Consider the following 17,964-nt stretch of genomic DNA (forward strand, 5'->3'; position numbering starts at 1 on the left):
ATTTGTGTTGGGCTCCTCCTGTGTATTTCAGTTGTTACCAGTGCAACCAAACGCTGGGTGTGGAGCTCACTGTTTCTGGTTCCAATGTTGGGGGCGTTATTGTGGGTTAAGTGGATTTGGGAATAGGGATGGGGCTGGAGCAACAGGAATGGGTGGATTGAAACGCTAAAAGTTGGGTACAGCCCCTGGGGCAGGAAGAGTCATTGGAGTTAGAAATGTGAGACCGGAAAAAGCCCAGGTAGAGGCAGGGAGCAGTGAGGGTGAAGCTGAGAGATTGTACTGGGATTAGCTGTGTCCCTAAGAGCGGACACTTTCCCAGGAAAAGGGGAGGAAGTGGGATGCGCCCTGCAGGAGGGATGCATTGAAACCACAAGATTCAGTAAGGCTTGGGAATAGCGTAGGGAGTTGCACACTTCCAGGCTAGCATGAAGGGAAACTAGGACATGTGTATATGAGTTAGTCGCTGCAGATGCTGCTCCTGTCACTCTGTTCCCCCTGGGGTAAGATCTGGATCCTGTTTGTTCTGGAGGTGGGGCTCTGTGAAACTGAACAGAGTCAGTAAGCCATTCCAGAGCTGGGAGGCCATAGAAACATGATTCTATCCCACTCCTCCAGGGTAGCCCTTCTGCTGTAAACAAACCTTTCTCCCTGGATAAGAACAGATACTCCCTGAGGACAGAGAGCAGCACAGACACATAGGATGAATTGATTTGCTTAAATTAAGAGCAGTCGTGTCATTTAAGATAAACTTTAGAAGAAACAAGCTCACAAAGAAGTGGCACAGTGCGGGAGTGTGGTACTGGTGCAGTTTATAAGGAAAGATCAGCTTCTGCAGGACATGTGGAACAGGCTTCTGATCATCTGCAAGAGTGACATCTCGTTGGGCCTGCTCTGTGGCCTCTTTCTCTGCCCCCACCCATCACTTGTTGGGATCGGCGTGCGGACGGGACTCGGCAGTGCCTCGATACTGTTTGAGGGCCAGCAGGGAGGCTGAAAACTGGAAGGTAGCTGCTGAGGCCAGAGGAAATCCTGTGAAGAAAGAGCTGACAAGCCTCTCCTTTGTGTTCTCCTTTATAGGTGCCAGTAATGGCTCTGCTATGGTGCGGGTGCTGAGCATCAGCACTGCCGAGCGGACCTTGCTGAAAGGATTCACGGGTGGCGTGGCAGACCTGGCTTTCGCCCATCTCAACTCCAACCAGCTGGCCTGCCTGGATGAGGCTGGCAACCTCTTTGTCTGGTGCCTAGCCATGGACAATGGGAAAATCCAGTATCTTATCGGAATAAACCCTGTGGCAGTATTTGTGTAGCAGCAACACACTGATGGAACAGCAAAGCCAGGCTCAATTTCAGGGCCTTTACAAAGGGACTTTTTATCTGGTTTCCCTGTGTGTTTATCTCCTCTTTCCCTTAGAGCTTGGCAGGCAAGGAGCTTGGGTAGTCTTGCTCCTCCCATTAAGGATCACATGACAGTGGCCAGCCAGTGAATGAGAAATGATAGGTAGAGCAGAGAGAGGCCCCAAAAGGCCTTGAAAGTGAAGATGAGCAGCATATGTTTGAGCCAATGAAGAGGGGGCCAGTGGTGAGATGCAAAGAGACGGGTGATATGTTTATGGCAGCATTCTGAATGGGTCTGAGCAGGGCAGGGTTGCATTTGTCAAGGCCAGAGGAAAGGATGCTGCAATAATCAAGATACAAGATGATGAGAGACTAGACAAGAGTTTGAGCTGTGTGTTCAGACAGGAGTAACTGGCAAGGAGGGGTTTCACCCAGGAGCCCCATGGACTCCTGGCTTGCCCAGGCCTATTGTTCTGTGTTGCCACCTGGATCACTTTACAAGTACACTGCTCTACATCTGTCTGGCTCTATCTATATTTTTCTGCTTCCATGGCTCTGGGAAAGAGGGCTGGGATGCAGTTACCCCAAAGCCCATCTTTACTGCTTTTTTTGGTCTGCTTGAAGTGAGTCACTGGATTTTAGTGTTGTGAACCTCTTCCTTTCCTGACAGAGTTACTTCTCCAGTGTTCCTGGGAAACATGTTACTTTAAACATCAGGTCACAATTTTCCAGCCTTATCATTGATGTATATAACTACTTCAAAATGAGGAGTGAGGGTGACCCGTGGCATATTGTGATTATTTAAAGTTCTGTGTGTGGGTATATGAATTGGGTCACTCTGTGTGATTGGGGTGGCCTTCATGCATCTCTTTCCATTGTTTTTTCAAGTAATACCACAGTGCTGGCTGAAATATTAAAACCAGAGTCAACTCAGATTCCAGCCCTACAAAACAAAAAAGCTTAGAATTTTTCTGATAACATGCAAATGTGACCCTATTCAGTTTCTCTGCTGTGTCTGTTCATTCTTATATGCAGACAATAAGTGAAATTTACAAGGATGTAAGTGTCACTTGTGAATGTCACTTTCGTGCCAGTGGAGGTAAGGTGACCTGCCTCTCTCAGCAAGGTCCTTGTAACTGGTTTCTGTGGATAGTAATTCAGAACTAAAAAGCACTAATTGTTTTAGACATCACAAGGATCCATCCTAAGAGGATTATATCTGAACTCTAGTAACAGCCAGAACTGTGTGTTTTCCTTAACGTGGTGATTAGAGAGGAGATCTTGGTGAACATAAAACGACCTGAGGGCACCCCGCTGAACAGCTTCCGGAGAATCATATGGTGCCCCTTCATCCCAGATGAGAATGAGGAGAGCGGTGAAGAGGGCAGCCAGACATTGGCGTTGCTGCACGAGGACAGGGTAAGGAGGCCTGTGGGTCTTACTTGAAACGTTATCCCCTATTGTAATCCCAAGAGAGACTGTAATCCTCCTCTGGGTACCTGGATTGAAATATGGGTATGGTCACATGATGGGAATGTAATGGTTATGGACTACGCTGAATAGCAGAACCCTCCCATGTTAATGAACCATGTGTTCAGCAAAGGCCTGAGGCTGGATTAGCAATGAGGGTGCTGCAGGTGTGTGGTAAGGTATATTGGTAACACCGTATGCCTCTTCCTGATTTCTAGCCAGTGTTGTTAAACATTCACTGTTGTGAACATAAAACAGAACTCAGACTGTGGTGCCTTTGTAAAATAAAAGGGGCCTTCTGCTGAATTCTGCCTTTCCTGTCACTTTGATTGCAGTAAGCAGATGCTCTTGCTGACACAGCCTTCATAGTGCATATGGTACTGTTCATAATAATAAAAATGTTGGAAACCGCAATTATATTGAGCACCTAAAGTGTTCTCTGAGGTGTGCAGGCATGGAAGCCCATGGCCCCTTCCCCCAGGAGCAGAGTCAGAGGGGGCAGAAGTGACTTTAGTCGGACATGCCTGACTCATGTGAGGTCCTTGTGTTCCAGGTTCGTGGCTGAACCTAAGTGAGTATGACATGGTAGACAAACCGGACTGCTCCTGTTTAGGATCATGCTGGTTTCTAAATTAACTGTGGCCTCTGAGAGTATTGCTGTGGACAGTTCTGTGAAAACCTTTGCTCGGCATGCAGTCACAGTCAAAAAGCAAATGGGTTTAAGCTGTGTCTAGAAAAGGCTAGAGAGTAGTACAGAAAATATTATGCCACTCTTCAGATTAGGGGTAAAGCCTCTCCTTCGATAGGAAATGTTCAATTCTCAACACTTCTTATATCAGATACAGAGAGGGGAACTCAGATTAGATGCATGAAAGATTTCCACAAGAGGGAGACCGAATACCAAACCATTTAGTTTAGAAAGCTGAATAAGTGAGCCCAAGACCACATTCAAAGAGCCTTGAAACTGCAAAGCAAAGTGTTCAAAAGTCAGGAAATGCCCAGACTAACTTTCCCCTCTGACTGTGGGTTAGCATGGCACAGTAAATTACGTGATCTACATTTCTCTGCCTGCTGAGTCCCCAGATGAGACAGTGAAGGAGACTGGAGCCCTCAGCACCCCTTGTGCACAACAGAAAGTGAGCAGCGTGTGGTGAATGAGGAAGGATGATCTTGTGGATGAGGCCCTGCAATGAGTCTCAGAAGATATGGCTTCAGTTCACACCTCAGATCTGGGCCAGATGCTTAATCTCTCCGGACAAGAGTTTCAAAAGTATCCAGTCTTTTGGGGTGCCTGCATTCTTAAGTGCTTTAAGACACCTCAGAAGGACTTGATTTTCAGAAAGTCCTGCACACCAGCCGTTTGAAAATCAGGCCCTTTTAAAGTGTGTCAAGTTAGACACCCAAAACTTGAGGCTCCCCTAATCACAGCAGGTCACTTCTGAAAATCTTGGCCTCTGGGCCTCAGTTTCTCATCTGTAAATAGGGATGACACTTTCCTGCTTCACAGGAGCATTGAGAATAAATTCACTATGTGCTTGTTGAGAGGCCCTCAAGCACTGCAGTGACGAGGTTCATCGGACTCTCATTCAGGGAGGTGCTTGAATGGTGTGAAGTGTGAAACTAAACATGGAGTCATTGTGCGGAGCACTGCCTCTTCTGTGCCCTGAACCAGGTGGGGGCCTCATTGGAACAGTACATGATCTGTCTTGTAGTGCATATGCATAAGGGGGCAGAAGTAAGTTTGCTTGAGCAACCTCAATTTGGACATTTCTTAACTATATATTGTTCACTTTGCAGCCTTTGTGTTTTTTTAATGGAGTTTTTTAAATGGAACTTGATTGAGGGTTTTTTATAAAAGGAAAAGCAAATGCTCAAACATATTTCCTGGACAGCACTAGAATGCTGTGTGCTGCACAGTCTCTGCCAATGACATGGAAGGAGACAGGACTCCCTTGGAGACTTTCCTTCTTCCATATGAATGCTTATCTGCTCCAGGGAACATAAGAGCAGCCATATTAGGTCAGACTAGAGATCCATCTAACCCTGTCTTCCAACAGTGGCTGATGCCTGATGCTTCAGAGGGAATGAACAGAGCAGGGCAATTATTGAGTGATCCATCACCTGTCATCCAATCCCAGCATCTGGCAGCCAGAGGCTTAGGGACATCTGGAGCATGGGGTTGTGTCCCTGGACATCTTGGCTAATAGCCATTGATGGACCTATCCTACTTTAACTTAATCTGGGTTTTTTTTTTTAACCCAGTTATACTTTTGGCCTTCACAACATCCGCTGGCAGTGAGTTCCACAGGTTGACTGTGTTATATGAAGAAGTACTTCCTTTTGTTTGTTTTTAAACCTGCTGCCTGTTAATTTCATTGCGTGACCCCTAGTTCTTGTGTTATGTGAAGGAGTAAATGACACTTCCTTATTCACTTTCTCCACACTCAGGTCTATAGGATCATGACTGATCATATCCCCTCTTCGTCATCTCTTTTCCAAGATGAACAATCACGGTTTTTTAAATCTCTCCTCATATGGAAGCTGTTCCCTACCCCAATCATTTTTGTTGTTCATCTCTGTTCCTTTTCCAATTCTAATCTGTCTTTTCTGAGATGGGGCAACCAGAACTGCACGCAGCATTCAGCGTGGAGTGGGATGTACCATGGATTTATATAGTGGCATTATAATAATTTCTGTATTATCTATCCCTTTCCTAATGGTTCCTAACATTCCGTTAGCTTTTTTAGCTGCTGCTGCACATTGAGTGGATGTTTTCAGATAACTATTCACAATGATGCCAAGATCTTTCTTGAGTTGTAACAGATGATATAGATCCCATCATTTTGTACGTATAGTTGGGATTATGTTTGCATTTATCAACACTGAATTTCATCTGCCATTTTGTTGCCCAGTTTTGTAAGCTCCCTTTGTAACTCTTCGCAATCAGCTTTGGACTTAACTGTCTTGAGTAATTTTGTATCATCTGTGAACTTTGCCACCTCACTGTTTACCCCTTTTTCCAGCTCATTTATGAATATGTTGAACAGGACTGGTCACATTACAGATCCCTGGGGGACCCCACTATTTACCTTTCTCCATTGTGAAAACTGACCATTTATTTCTCCCCTTTTTCTGCCTTTTAACCAGTTACTGATCCATGAGGGGACCTTCCCTCTTATCCCATTGCAGCTCACTTTGCTTAAGAGCCTTTAGTTGAGGAATCTTGTCGAAAGCTTTCTGAAAGTCCAAGTACACTATATCCATTGGATCCCCCTTGTCCACGTGTTTGTTTGAATAAGGCTTGACTGAACCGTCTGGTACAGGGGGTTCAAACTTCATAGTGGATCACAATTTAAGAGAGTCAGTTTTGTATGACTCCCTTCAGTCCATCACAGGGTCATCCAGCCACTTCTCCCTCCTGCTGGGGATGGAACTACAGCAACTGTGGCAACTACAGCAATTGCTTACATGGGAAACAAATATTAGGAAATACATAGTGTAGTTTAGTGAATGGAAACGGAGAGAGTTCGGACCATGTGACCAGAAAGCTCTCCATGGCCCGCAGTTTGCGAACAGTTTAAGCAGGTATTACCATCAAAACTGGTGAACAGAGCACATGGGAGGAGTTCAGTAGACGATTGTTACTGAGGTTTGGATGAAGTACACGTTTACTGTGCAAAGTGCCACTATCCCAGATCTGTCCTGGGCATTTCTCATGCTCCCATCACCATGGTACCTAGATGCCAATGGGAAAGGTCTGAATGGAGATGCTTGCTTAGTAACTCCAGTGGGACTCTAAGAATAATGTTCACCAGCGTTGCATCATCTTTTCTAGATTGCTGCTGAATGCCATGTGCTGCTTCACGTGAGCCTGCTGTCAGCTGCAGCTTCGTAGTCTCACTTTCAAGAGAGGCAAATGGAATGCTGTGTCAAAAATAAGATTCAGCTCTGAGGGATACTTACCAAAGCAGGCATTAAAGGCAAGCTGGGGGATGAATCTACCCTGCACTAGTCTGGTGCAGACTGTCCATGTGTACCCCACTGATGTATATTAACAGTTTGCTATTGTGCTTTGATCTAGGTCTCTTTGAAACAGGACTAGATCGACGCGCATTCACCAACTGTTTGTGTACGTCAGCAGGGTCCACATGGCCTGTTAGTCTATGTCAGACTAGTGCATGTTACAGTCGCACCCCCGCTTACTGCAAACTAAATGTTCATATAGAGAAGCCCTTAGAGTGGATTCCTTGGATAGGAGTCTCATCTCCAGTCTGCTGCTAGGTAGGGACTATGCTCAGCATTGATATAATAGAGGGAGTAACCCACACATCAGTGAAATGCGCAGATGACACAGAATGGGAAGAAGCTGTGAACCAGAAGTATGGCAGAAAACTAATCTAGGGCTAGCGAGACTAGAAACATAGGCAGAAATTAATGTGAGACACAAGCGGGTGGGGGAATGCAGCTAATACAGCAAGGGAAAAATAAACAAACCTCCTCTTGGGAGGAATCCCTCTGGAAAGCAGCAACACCAAAGGGCCCTCAAGATGGCAGAGGGCAGCAAGCAAAACACGGATTTGCAATGTGGTAGGGCAACGAAAAAGTGAATGTGGCTTTGGCCTGTATGTGCAGAGGCATCGTGATGCTGTCCCTTTAAAACAGTTAAATCCATAGAGCTTAGCAGCGAAGGCAATGTAATAGTTGAGGGGTGGGAATGCCAAGGAAGGAGAATGAGTGACCCGTGGAGTATAATAACAACAGGATTAAGTTAAGGGGAAAATAAAGGTTTTGTATCTGGAGAAACATTTCACTAGCAGGAAGTGATCAGGCTACAAAGGAAAGGAGTGGGAATCCACCACTTGGGACACTCCTAGTGCTAACTATAAAATGTACAGTAGGGAATAATCCTGGTGGGCTGGATGGGATGGACTAGGCCAGTCTTTCTCTGATCCCTGTGCTTTGGTCTCCGCTTTTCCCACTTAGCGTGGTAGTTAACTAAAAGAACCCTCCTTAAGCGCTGAAGTCGGTTATGCACGTAGTTTAGCTGTTCTCCAGGTTCTTCAGTCACTGCAGTAATGAGAAATCCAAAAAGGAACTGAATGCCTGGCTACTGGGGCTTCACTGCATCCAAATCTGCCCCAATGCACAGTGCTGAGGAGGAGCAATCTACCCATGGACGCAGGGCACTCAGAAAACTGGGTGCTTGAGTCTGATGTTGTCTTACTCACCACAGATGTGAGGACAGAGGGCACCATCTAACCTATATAAGGGATACCTGTGCTGAGGATTGTCCTCTTACCCTGCACGCTCTTCAGAGCACCTGCACTAGGCTGATAGGTTCTTCTGACTGACGCTCCTCAGGCATTATGCACAGCACAGCGCAGGGATATTGGTCCAAACTTGGATTCCCCTACATGACAAGACTTTTGTTGCCCCTAGGCCTCTGAGGCAGCTGCATGAGGCCGGATGCATCATTGCTGTGCCCTAAAGCTGTTTTGTGTTTGTGTAGCTCCAATGGAATATATTGCATGTGGCCCAGTGCTGCACTGGCCAGAGGTGGCAGCTGGACGAGAGGGTTCATGGCAGCTGTGACTGTGTTAGGAGCCGAGGAGGTCTCAGGCACTGGCCTGCAGGCATGCACATGTATTCATTTCTCCTTGTTCTCCAGGCAGAGGTTTGGGATCTGGATATTATCCGAGCCAACAACAGTTCCTGGCCGGTGGAGGTGACTAACATCAAAGAGGGCTTCATTGTGGTGAAAGGCCACAGCACGGTAAGAGCACTGCTGCCTGTTATCTAGAGCCCTCTGGTGGATGATCTTTTCAGAAAAGCAGTGTGGGGACAGGTGAGTCACTGACACACCAAAGCCGATCGCTGGGGCACTCGGCATGTCATTTTTGGTGTCTGTGGCATATCTTGAACCCTTAGCTCCCTCGACTTTCTGTTCTAAAGAGTTGGACTGTTACCCACCTTAAGTAAAGATGGTGCCGCCTGTTAGGATTTAGATATTCAGGCCTGTCTGCAAAGGCCAGCTGTGCGGACTGTTGGTGAGGGGGACTTACAGGCTGCCACTCACCTATTCAATGCGATGCATCCGAGTCACCAGTACCAAGATGTTAGGGGGCTTATTTTTTCACCCTCCTACTTCCCTGCTCCTTCTCGCATGAACAGAGAGCAACAATACCCCAAGTCCAAAGGCTCAAACAATTAGATGTTTATTGGGGTGAACTTCCAGCAAGCATGATTTCAGTTTCCTTCCTTAGTGTCCCCCTTCCCAGCTTTGATACTACAGAGCCTTGCCTGTGTCCCTGTTTCTCTTCCCATCCCCTGTTCCCATTTCCCCCTTTAGCAAAACATGACCCCAGTTCCCCCATCCCCAGTCCCTGTTCCCATTTCCCCCTCCCTGATTGACTGCAGACTGTATCATAAAACCTGAGTTTTGCTTAGCTATTCCTTAACCAATCATTTTACTGAAATTTAACTAACCAATCCTAACATATTGTAACATGCTTATTTAACCAATTATATCCCACCACCTTAATTGGTTTACACCCAACAAAATTAATTATACAGCAGACACAATCAATCACAGAACCAGACACAGACCATGCAAATAAACGTACAAAACAATACACAAGTGAGGATTTCACAACTACATCTATGCAGACATAAGGGGTTTCCAGCTGTGTCTATTGATAAGTGAGTTCTTGCCAGACAGGCTGCTATCAAACTAAGTTTCCTTTTACATCTTCTAGGCTCTTCCCTTTCTCTGGAGGTGATAGAAATATCAGGACAATATTGTATTCCTAACAACCCAGTAGCACCTTATTTCAATGTAACTAGTTTAATATGTAAGGATTTGACCATATACTTCCCAGCTTATGGCTGCCTTTGCTGCTTAGCCGAGGAACCAGACCTCATACTGTTACAGTAACAGAAGGCCATTACAAAAACAAACAGTAACTTTTAATTCTTTCTTCTATACCTCTTAACTAGCTAAGTAATAAAAATACACCTAAATTCTTAAAAAATAGGCCTTTGCGAACAGGCCTAAATATCTATATCCTAACACCGCCCTGAGCTGCTGTCAGTGGCTTAATGTTGAATGAACGTCCCTGCCATTTCCAAGCTGCCGAGTCATCTTTCTGGCATTCCTGAACATTGCAGCATAAATACTTGTGTTCATATCACTTGTTGAAATCAAAGGCAAGCAGGGCTGTGATCATGTCCTTAGCTCCTTATGCCCATGGGTCCTCGTATGCATTGACTGCGGAGCTGGTAAGAGCAGGCACTTCCAGGAGACAGACACCTGCTGTGTCCCTCATAATGGAGAGGCCGGGCTGTCACTTCTACAGTCTGTCATGCAGGATAAGCTCATTTGCACCTCGAGGGTAGGAGTCACTAAGCAATATGGTGGGGATGCCATTGTTCCTTGAAACACAACAGTGTTTAGTGGCTCAGCCATTTTCAGGAGAATCAGATTGTCCTGCAGTTTCTGCTTACGGGCTTAGTGGGCAGTTCTGCAAACATCAGAGAGTGGCAGGTGAGCCTGCATCTCAAAGCAACCCTAATTTTTGTTGCAGCCAAACCAGCCAAAAGCCACCTCTAGAGAAATGCTGTGTTGGCCTATAAATGTTTTGGCTGTTGGCGATAATCAAAGGCCAAATTACTTACCCAACCCAATGGCTCTTGTGGAGCATGATATTCAGTCCTTTTGTGTGGATCTCCGTGATTACATTAGAAGTGTACGACCTATCAGGTAGACCCTCAAAGCTGAGCTGCCCTGGGGGTGTAAAAAAAGCATTCAGGCTCTTTGGCTTTTGCCTTTTCAACAGCAGCCTCTCTTCTGATGCTCTCACACCTACCCTTCACCTTCTCAGACAGAATGGGGGAACTATGACAACAGGAAGGATAAGAATGTACGTGTAGGAAAAGTTATGAACTCAGTTTAGCAGACTTCATTGTGTGTGGTCTTTGGGGACCCTCGTCCTACCATTACAAGGAGCTGAATGGGATTGAAGGATCTCTTTCATCTCTGACTTCTGTATCACATAGGGCTTAGTTCTCATTAAACTGCAATCATTTTCTGAAATTATAGGAATGCAGAGAACTAATTACACTGTAAGGGGATGCTGTCAATGTGTATAAGATGCATCATTCGTAAATGTGCATATATAAGATTTTCAAAGGTACCAGAATGACTTGGGAACCATTCCCATTGGAAGTCACTTAGGTGCTTTTGAAAAACCCACCTGTAGACAATGAGTGTAATTTAAGATTTACAGGTCCTATTCGTGATATTTCTAAAGGCTTGTCTAAGCACCAGGTACAGCTTTAGCGATACGGGAGTAGTTCTGCTGGTACAACTGCTAGTGTGGGTGAAGTTATACTCAGGAATAAGCTTTCCCAGAAGTAAAGACACCTTTATGCTATTATAATTGTGTCTACACTAGAGGTTGTAGCAGTAGAACTACATTTGTACAAAATCACACCTCTGTCCAATATTTGTACTGGAACAAAACCAGTGTATAGACTGGGCCTAAATATCAGTAAAAACATTTCAAGTGTCAAACAGGTGATTGTGTGAACCTTGGATGCATTAGATCCTGGCAAGGAGTAAAAATGAATGAGTTTGGTTTCACTCTCCATAGTGAGTGAAAGGTGAAAAGTAAATAAAACTGCATCACAAGGGGGAAATAAATGAGAATTGTACAATTTCTTCTTCGAGGGATGGTCTTTGTGTGTATTCCACACATGGGTACACATGCGCACCACATGCCTGAGATCTTTAGAAAGCGTGTCTGCACATGCGCAGTTCTCCTTGTGCTCTGAACCAAGGGCGTAAGGGGTGGTGCGGACCGGTGCCTCTCCAGTTCCTTCTGACCACCGCATCGCCTGAGTCAGAACCTTCTGCATCCACAGCTGCTTATTTTGACTGCTTCAGTCTGTGAATATTGTAAATAGTTTTAGTATTATTTTAGTCTTAAGTATGAGTGTACGTCCGTAGCTGGTTTTCCCCCCACTTCAGGCAAATGCTCCCCAGGAGACTAGAATTATGCCCAGAGTACCGTGGTTTAAGAATTGCATGTCCTGCCCCTGCTCCTTTTCAATGAGCAAGGAACACCAGCGCTGCCTTTACTGACTAGGCTAGGCTCACATCTCAGCTAAGTGTAGCAAGTGCTGCTCATTCCATGAGGGTCAAGAGTGAAGACTTAGTAAACATCTGGAGAAGGCCATGAGACCCCACTTATATCTCAGCTGGGGAGTCACCCACCCACATCAGCCTCAATCAGCAGGCATTGCCCTTGAAAGCACAAGCTCAGGAGTTGAGGACAAGACTTCCAAGCCTAAGGAGCTGGATTCTCATGACGGTAAGGGGCACTCTCACAAGCATAGAGACAAGCCCTCTGCTTCTAGAGCTGGCCTGAAGAAATGAGATCCCTCCTCGACTCCACAGAGTCAGGGGAGTCCTCATGCACGGGTCCTAAAGATTTAGTCCTGAGTGAAATCTCAGAAGGAGAAAGTTGCGAGAAGGAGCACACATCCATCAGTTCTGGGTCCAATGTGCAAACTGAAGATCGACATCCACCGCTGGTCCCTTCAACATCCAGATCAGACTGTGCCAATATCATCATAGCCCCAGAGGGATCAAACTTCCACTGTGACCAGAGAAGCACAGGATCCGATGGCTCCACCAATTGACTCATCCTGTACACTGGGGCAGTCTAAGACCTACTTTTCCCCAGAGGAATTTTTTGCTCTCCCATGTCCTCACTCCCATTTCCTTTCAGCTCCTCTTTATTCAGACGCACAGTTACACCCATGGAAGAAGCCATTCTGAGGACATAGAACCGTTCTCCTTTCCCACCCACGAGCCTGAGTACCCAGCCATTGGCATTGTCAGTTTTGCCAGTAGCTTAGCTTTTTCATCTGATGAGTTGGAGGTTCCAGAAGAGCCCCTACCCTGCCATACGGAAACAGGGATGAACAGAAGCCTAAGAGTCAAGGATTCTGTTCGTCGATCAGATGACTTTGCAAGAGACAGATGATACCCAGTGCCATGGGATCCTCCTCAGCTGACTGATCCTTCACGCTGGCATTATTGGTTCCCATAGGATCTCTACTCGAAGCAGCGGGGATCAGTACATGAGCCTTACTTGCCATTTCTTGGCCAGCACCAACTGGCCCCATCGGAGTATGCGGAAGACAAAGTTGAACCAGATCCGACTAGTCCAACTGTTCTGGGAGCAATTTCAACTTCCCCATATGAGGCAGTTATCCCATCTCCATCTGACACCTACAGGCAATACTAGGAGCTCCTATGAAGGGTGGTGTCTGAACTCCAAATGCAGCTTGAAGAAGTTGAGGAGCCCCTACATAGATTGCTGGACACCTTGCAATCCGCAGGTCCCTGTCAAGCAGCCCTCCCAGTCATGTATGCAGCTGGAACGGTGTAGCACACTTCTGTTTCCTGTGCTCCCACCCCAAAGAGGGTTGAGAAGCTCTACTTTGTCCCATCTAAGTGGAGGCAGAGTTTCTATTCTCAGATTCTCTGGTGGCACAGGCAGTCACCGAAAGATCCAGGCTGCAACACCCCAAAACTGCACCCTTGGACAAGCTGCCGTACAGCTCGACCTGCTAGGGAGAATGGTCTTCTCTGCCTTTCTCCGTTTTTAGAATTTCAAATGATCAGCTCCTTCTAGCTAAATACAACTTCAATAATTATGTGACATTGTTGGATTTTAAGGAAATGCTCCCTCAGGAAGACAGAGCTCAGTTCCAGTCCTTGCTTGATGAAGGAAAATTAGTGGCCAAAACACTCTACAGGCTGCAGTAGATGCTGTGGACACAGCATCCAGAGAGATGGTTACAGCCATTGTCCCTAGGAAAGATTCCTGGTTACAATGCTCAGGTTTCCCTAGGAAGGTACAGAGTACCATTTGAGATCTGCCCATGGATACAGTTAACCTGTTCAGTGATAAGATGGATGATTCCTTCCACTCTCTGAAGGACTTGACGACAATGTTTTCTTCTCTGGACATCTGTACTTGCTCTGAAGAAGCGGCATCACAGAACAAGACACTTCAACAATTTTACTAACAGTGCTCCCGGGAATCATCAACCAAACAGTAGAGGGTTCAAAGGTCCAGGTACACTGCTCCTGCAATGTCTACTAACACAGCTCACTCTAACCCACAGCCAAGAATTTAATTTTGATGGGACTGTTGAGATCCACATCCTTTTACTGATGTCACATCATCCTATCCCTCCATTTTTTTTGGAGGCTTCCTTATCTGATTTGCCATGCTGGAGGGCTTTAACAACAGACAAATGTGTGCTAGAAATTATTCGCTACCGGGCATCTGATTGAGTTTGTCAGCCCCTTTGTGATCCATTTTCAGGGACCAATGTCACAAGGAAATTCTGTGTCAAGAAGTGGACTCCCTTCTCCACCAGGGAGCTGTAGAAGGAGTTCCATCTCAACTTGAAGGGAGAAGATGTTACTCCCCATACTATTTAGTCCCCAAAAAGAATGGGGGATGGAGACCAGTTCTTGACTCATAGACAAGACCAGAAGGGACCATCGTGATATTCTAGTCTGACCTCCTGCACATTGCAGGCCACAGAACCTCATCCACCCACTGCTGAAATAGACTCCTAACCTCTATGACAACTAACTATAATTGTCGAAAAATCTAAAATTCCACATGGTCACATTAGCATCAGTAATCCCCTCTCTGGAAGACGGCACCAGGTTCATGGCGCTTGACATGGAAGATGTATAATTTCACATAGATACTCACCCATCCCTCAGAAGGGTCCTCAAGTTCTTCCTTTGTCAAAATCATTATCAAGTCAGAGTCCTTCCATTCGGGCTAGCTACGACACCCAGAGTCTTTACAAAAGAAGGAATCAGACAAGGAATCTGTGTTTGCAGCTTAGATGAGGAGAAACTGGTTTACCATCTTCCCATTCCCAACTGGTTTCTGACAGGCAGATTGTACAAGGAAGTCCAGTTTATCAACCAATTCCTCTTCTAACTGCTATTCTTAGGACGGAAGAATCCCATTCACTGATGCAGACTAGGGACTGAATGGCTAGGAAGCAGTTCTGTAGAAAAGGACCTAGGGGTTCCAGTGGACGAGAAGCTGGATATGAGTCAGCGGTGTGCCCTTTTTGCCAAGAAGGCTAATGGCATTTTGGGCTGTATAAGTAGAGGCATTGCCAGCAGATCGAGGGACGTGATCATTCCCCTCTATTCGACATTGGTGAGGCCTCACCTGGAGTACTGTGTCCAGTTTTGGGCCCCACACTACAAGAAGGATGTGGAAAAATTGGAAAGAGTCCAGCGGAGGGCAACAAAAATGATTAGGGGTCTGGAGCACATGACTTATGAGGAGAGGTTGAGGGAACCAGGATTGTTTAGTCTGCAGAAGAGAAGAGTGAGGGGGGATTTGATAGCTGCTTTCAACTACCTGAAAGGGGATTCCAAAGAGGATGGATCTAGGCTGTTCTCAGTGGTACCTGATGACAGAACAAGGAGTTTCACATGAGTCAAATAATCCACTTGTCCATATTTTTTCTGAAACCATATGCTTCTGAGGAGGAGAGGACACTTCAGTCTCTGAACATCTGAAGAGCACTGGTCCTTTATCTTTAAAGAACAAAAGCACTTAGACACCTAGACTTTTTGTTACCATAACAGAGAGATCAAGGGTTCAAGCTGTATCTGTGCAGACTTTCTAAATGGATCTCTGGCTACATTATCCTTTGCTACCAACTAGCTCACATTCCTTGTCCCCCAGAGGGGGTGAGGGTCTATGCCACCTGAGCACAAGCAATCTCTGCTGCAGCGCTGCAAGTCATACCTCGACTGAAGATGTGTAGTGTGGCTACCCGGAGCTGCTTGCTCATCTTCACAGGCCATTATGCTTTGGTCCAGTCGTCTTTTACAGATATAGCTGTGGGGACAGCAGTGTTACAGTCAGCCATCACTTCTGCCTCCTCACACCCACCTCCTATATCACTGCCCTTGCTAATCTCCCACATGTGGAATACACATAGGGACCATCATTCCAAGAAGAAATGAAGGTTGGTTACTTGTAACTGGAGGTTCTTCAAGCTGTGTGGTCACTGTATGTATTCCACTACCTGCCTTCTGTCCCTCTGCTGCAGATCATAACTGGATTTGCGGTGGGAGAAGGAACTGGAGAGGCACTGGTCCGCACTGCCCTTTATATCCTTGGTTCAGAGCATGAGGAGAACTGCACACGTGCAGACCAACGGACAATGCTTACTAAAAATCTCTGGACTTAGGCATATGGTGCACATGCATACCCATGTGTGGAATACAGATAGGGGCTACACATCTCAACAAACCTCCAGTTACAGGTAAGTGATGTATTTTCAGTGTCAGTAACATAGGGAAGCTTTTGTAATGAGTGTTTGAACATTTCCTCTGACTGGGTGTGTTCGTTATAGGGAAGCTGCTTATCATGTTTTCGTTGGCAGTTTCCATCAGGCTAAGTGGCGAGTGCACTCTTTGGTGTAAAGCTTTAGGTTAGATCAGAATTACAGGCTTGGGTTGGGACAATTTAATATTTTGGCTGTTTAGTTCCAAAAACTTGTATATTTCTCTCCACTTAACTCTTGGCAGAAGCAGGAAATGCAAAGTCGATGCTGTCGTGTATAAGTTAATGATTGTAGAAGTAGAGATCACAAAGATTTGGAAATAAAATTAAATGTGCTCTTAATATGAATTTCTTAAGAAAGGAGTGACATCAGATGGGGGCCTCAGTTGCCTACCAGCACAACCCCAGCATATTTAATTCGCTGTCTGGAAAATGGGATTAATACCTGGGGTGGAAACATGTTGATTCTTTGGTGGGGGCATAAACCCCTGGTTACTTTCACTCATGGGCTTCTCTTTAGCACCCTGCCCTATCACACTTTCTCTGTGATTAAATTCTGGTTTTCTGAGGAGACATGGAATGACTGGTTTGCTTTCCTCTTCCCTCTTTAGTGCCTGAGCGAGGGAGCGCTCTCTCCAGATGGGACCGTCTTGGCCACAGCAAGCCACGATGGCTATGTCAAATTCTGGCAGATCTACATAGAGGGGCAAGATGAGCCAAGGTAACTTAAGAAGCAGAAAAGAAGGGATGGGTCGTGGAACAGAGGACAACTGGAACTTCCCCTGACTGAGATGGAGAAGTTCAGCTCTTGGGGATTCCTTGTCTGATTCCTTCTCAGACCATGAGGAGGACCTGTAGGATTAATGTCTATACAGCGCCCTAGCATTGCAGAGCATTTTAGAATTGCTGAGTGTTGTAGGATGTGCTCAGCGCTTCTAAAAATGGGGGAGGGGAGAGAATCAGTTTACTGCTGGTGAAAGATTCACTTGCTCTCCCTGGAGACAGACGTCCTTTCCATAGAACAGGAACGTCCTGGGCAGTGGCAGAGCAAACGTCCTTCTACTGAACTGCCGCCACAGGAATCCGAGAGGCGGAGCTCAATCTCCATTATCCATTCTGGTTCTGGATGCTCCATGCAGATGCCCATCATTGTGGTATATTTTTTGTGGCAAAGTCCCTTGTTCAGTGCCAACTGGACTTGTTTCACGCAGGCCAGCAAACTTGATCACTGCTAACTCGGGCTCAGTTCAAACCGGTGACTGAGTAATGAAGCCTGTGAATTGTTCAGAGCCCTTCTGTTTCTGCTAGTTTTGGTGTACTTGTACCCTCTTCTCTCTGGTTCTTTCCTAGGTGCCTGCATGAGTGGAGGCCCCATGACGGCAGGCCGCTCTCCTGCCTGCTCTTCTGTGATAATCACAAAAAACAAGACCCAGAGTAAGTCTTGGTCCTGGACTTTGAGCCATAGGGTGTAGCAAACCCTCAGCTCCATGGGTTTAAGACAGGATCCTTGTAATTGCATTTACACACACAGTACTCAGCTATTGTAGCAGCAAGCAGACCGTGTCCTGTATGGAATGAGTTACTCTCCAACCTGGGAGTAGTTGGGGCTCAGTGAGCCAGTGCAAAATTGTCCTATTCCTAGAGTCGGTTCTTGGGTGTGGAGAACTCACCAACGAAAGTGCTTCTAGGTAGAATGATACGTTTAGGCTAGTGCTGTTGGTCAGCCTAGCCTGGCTTACAATGTCTC

The 17,964-nt window shown here is 46.1% G+C and overlaps 1 protein-coding gene across 3 annotated transcripts in view; it reads left to right on the forward strand.

The window, feature by feature from the left end:
- EDC4 (enhancer of mRNA decapping 4) overlaps positions 1 to 17,964 on the forward strand; it is a 62,957-nt gene that overhangs the window by 8,953 nt on the left and 36,040 nt on the right. For all 3 annotated transcript variants that reach the window (XM_030581678.1, XM_030581679.1, XM_030581680.1), the window contains 5 exons: positions 1,078 to 1,267; positions 2,607 to 2,754; positions 8,474 to 8,578; positions 16,829 to 16,938; positions 17,568 to 17,651. In XM_030581678.1, the coding sequence (XP_030437538.1) occupies positions 1,078 to 1,267; positions 2,607 to 2,754; positions 8,474 to 8,578; positions 16,829 to 16,938; positions 17,568 to 17,651 (637 nt within the window). The remainder of the gene's footprint in view (positions 1 to 1,077; positions 1,268 to 2,606; positions 2,755 to 8,473; positions 8,579 to 16,828; positions 16,939 to 17,567; positions 17,652 to 17,964) is intronic.

The sequence above is a fragment of the Gopherus evgoodei genome, chromosome 12, assembly GCF_007399415.2.
Source record: "Gopherus evgoodei ecotype Sinaloan lineage chromosome 12, rGopEvg1_v1.p, whole genome shotgun sequence".
NCBI classification, from domain to species: domain Eukaryota; kingdom Metazoa; phylum Chordata; order Testudines; family Testudinidae; genus Gopherus; species Gopherus evgoodei.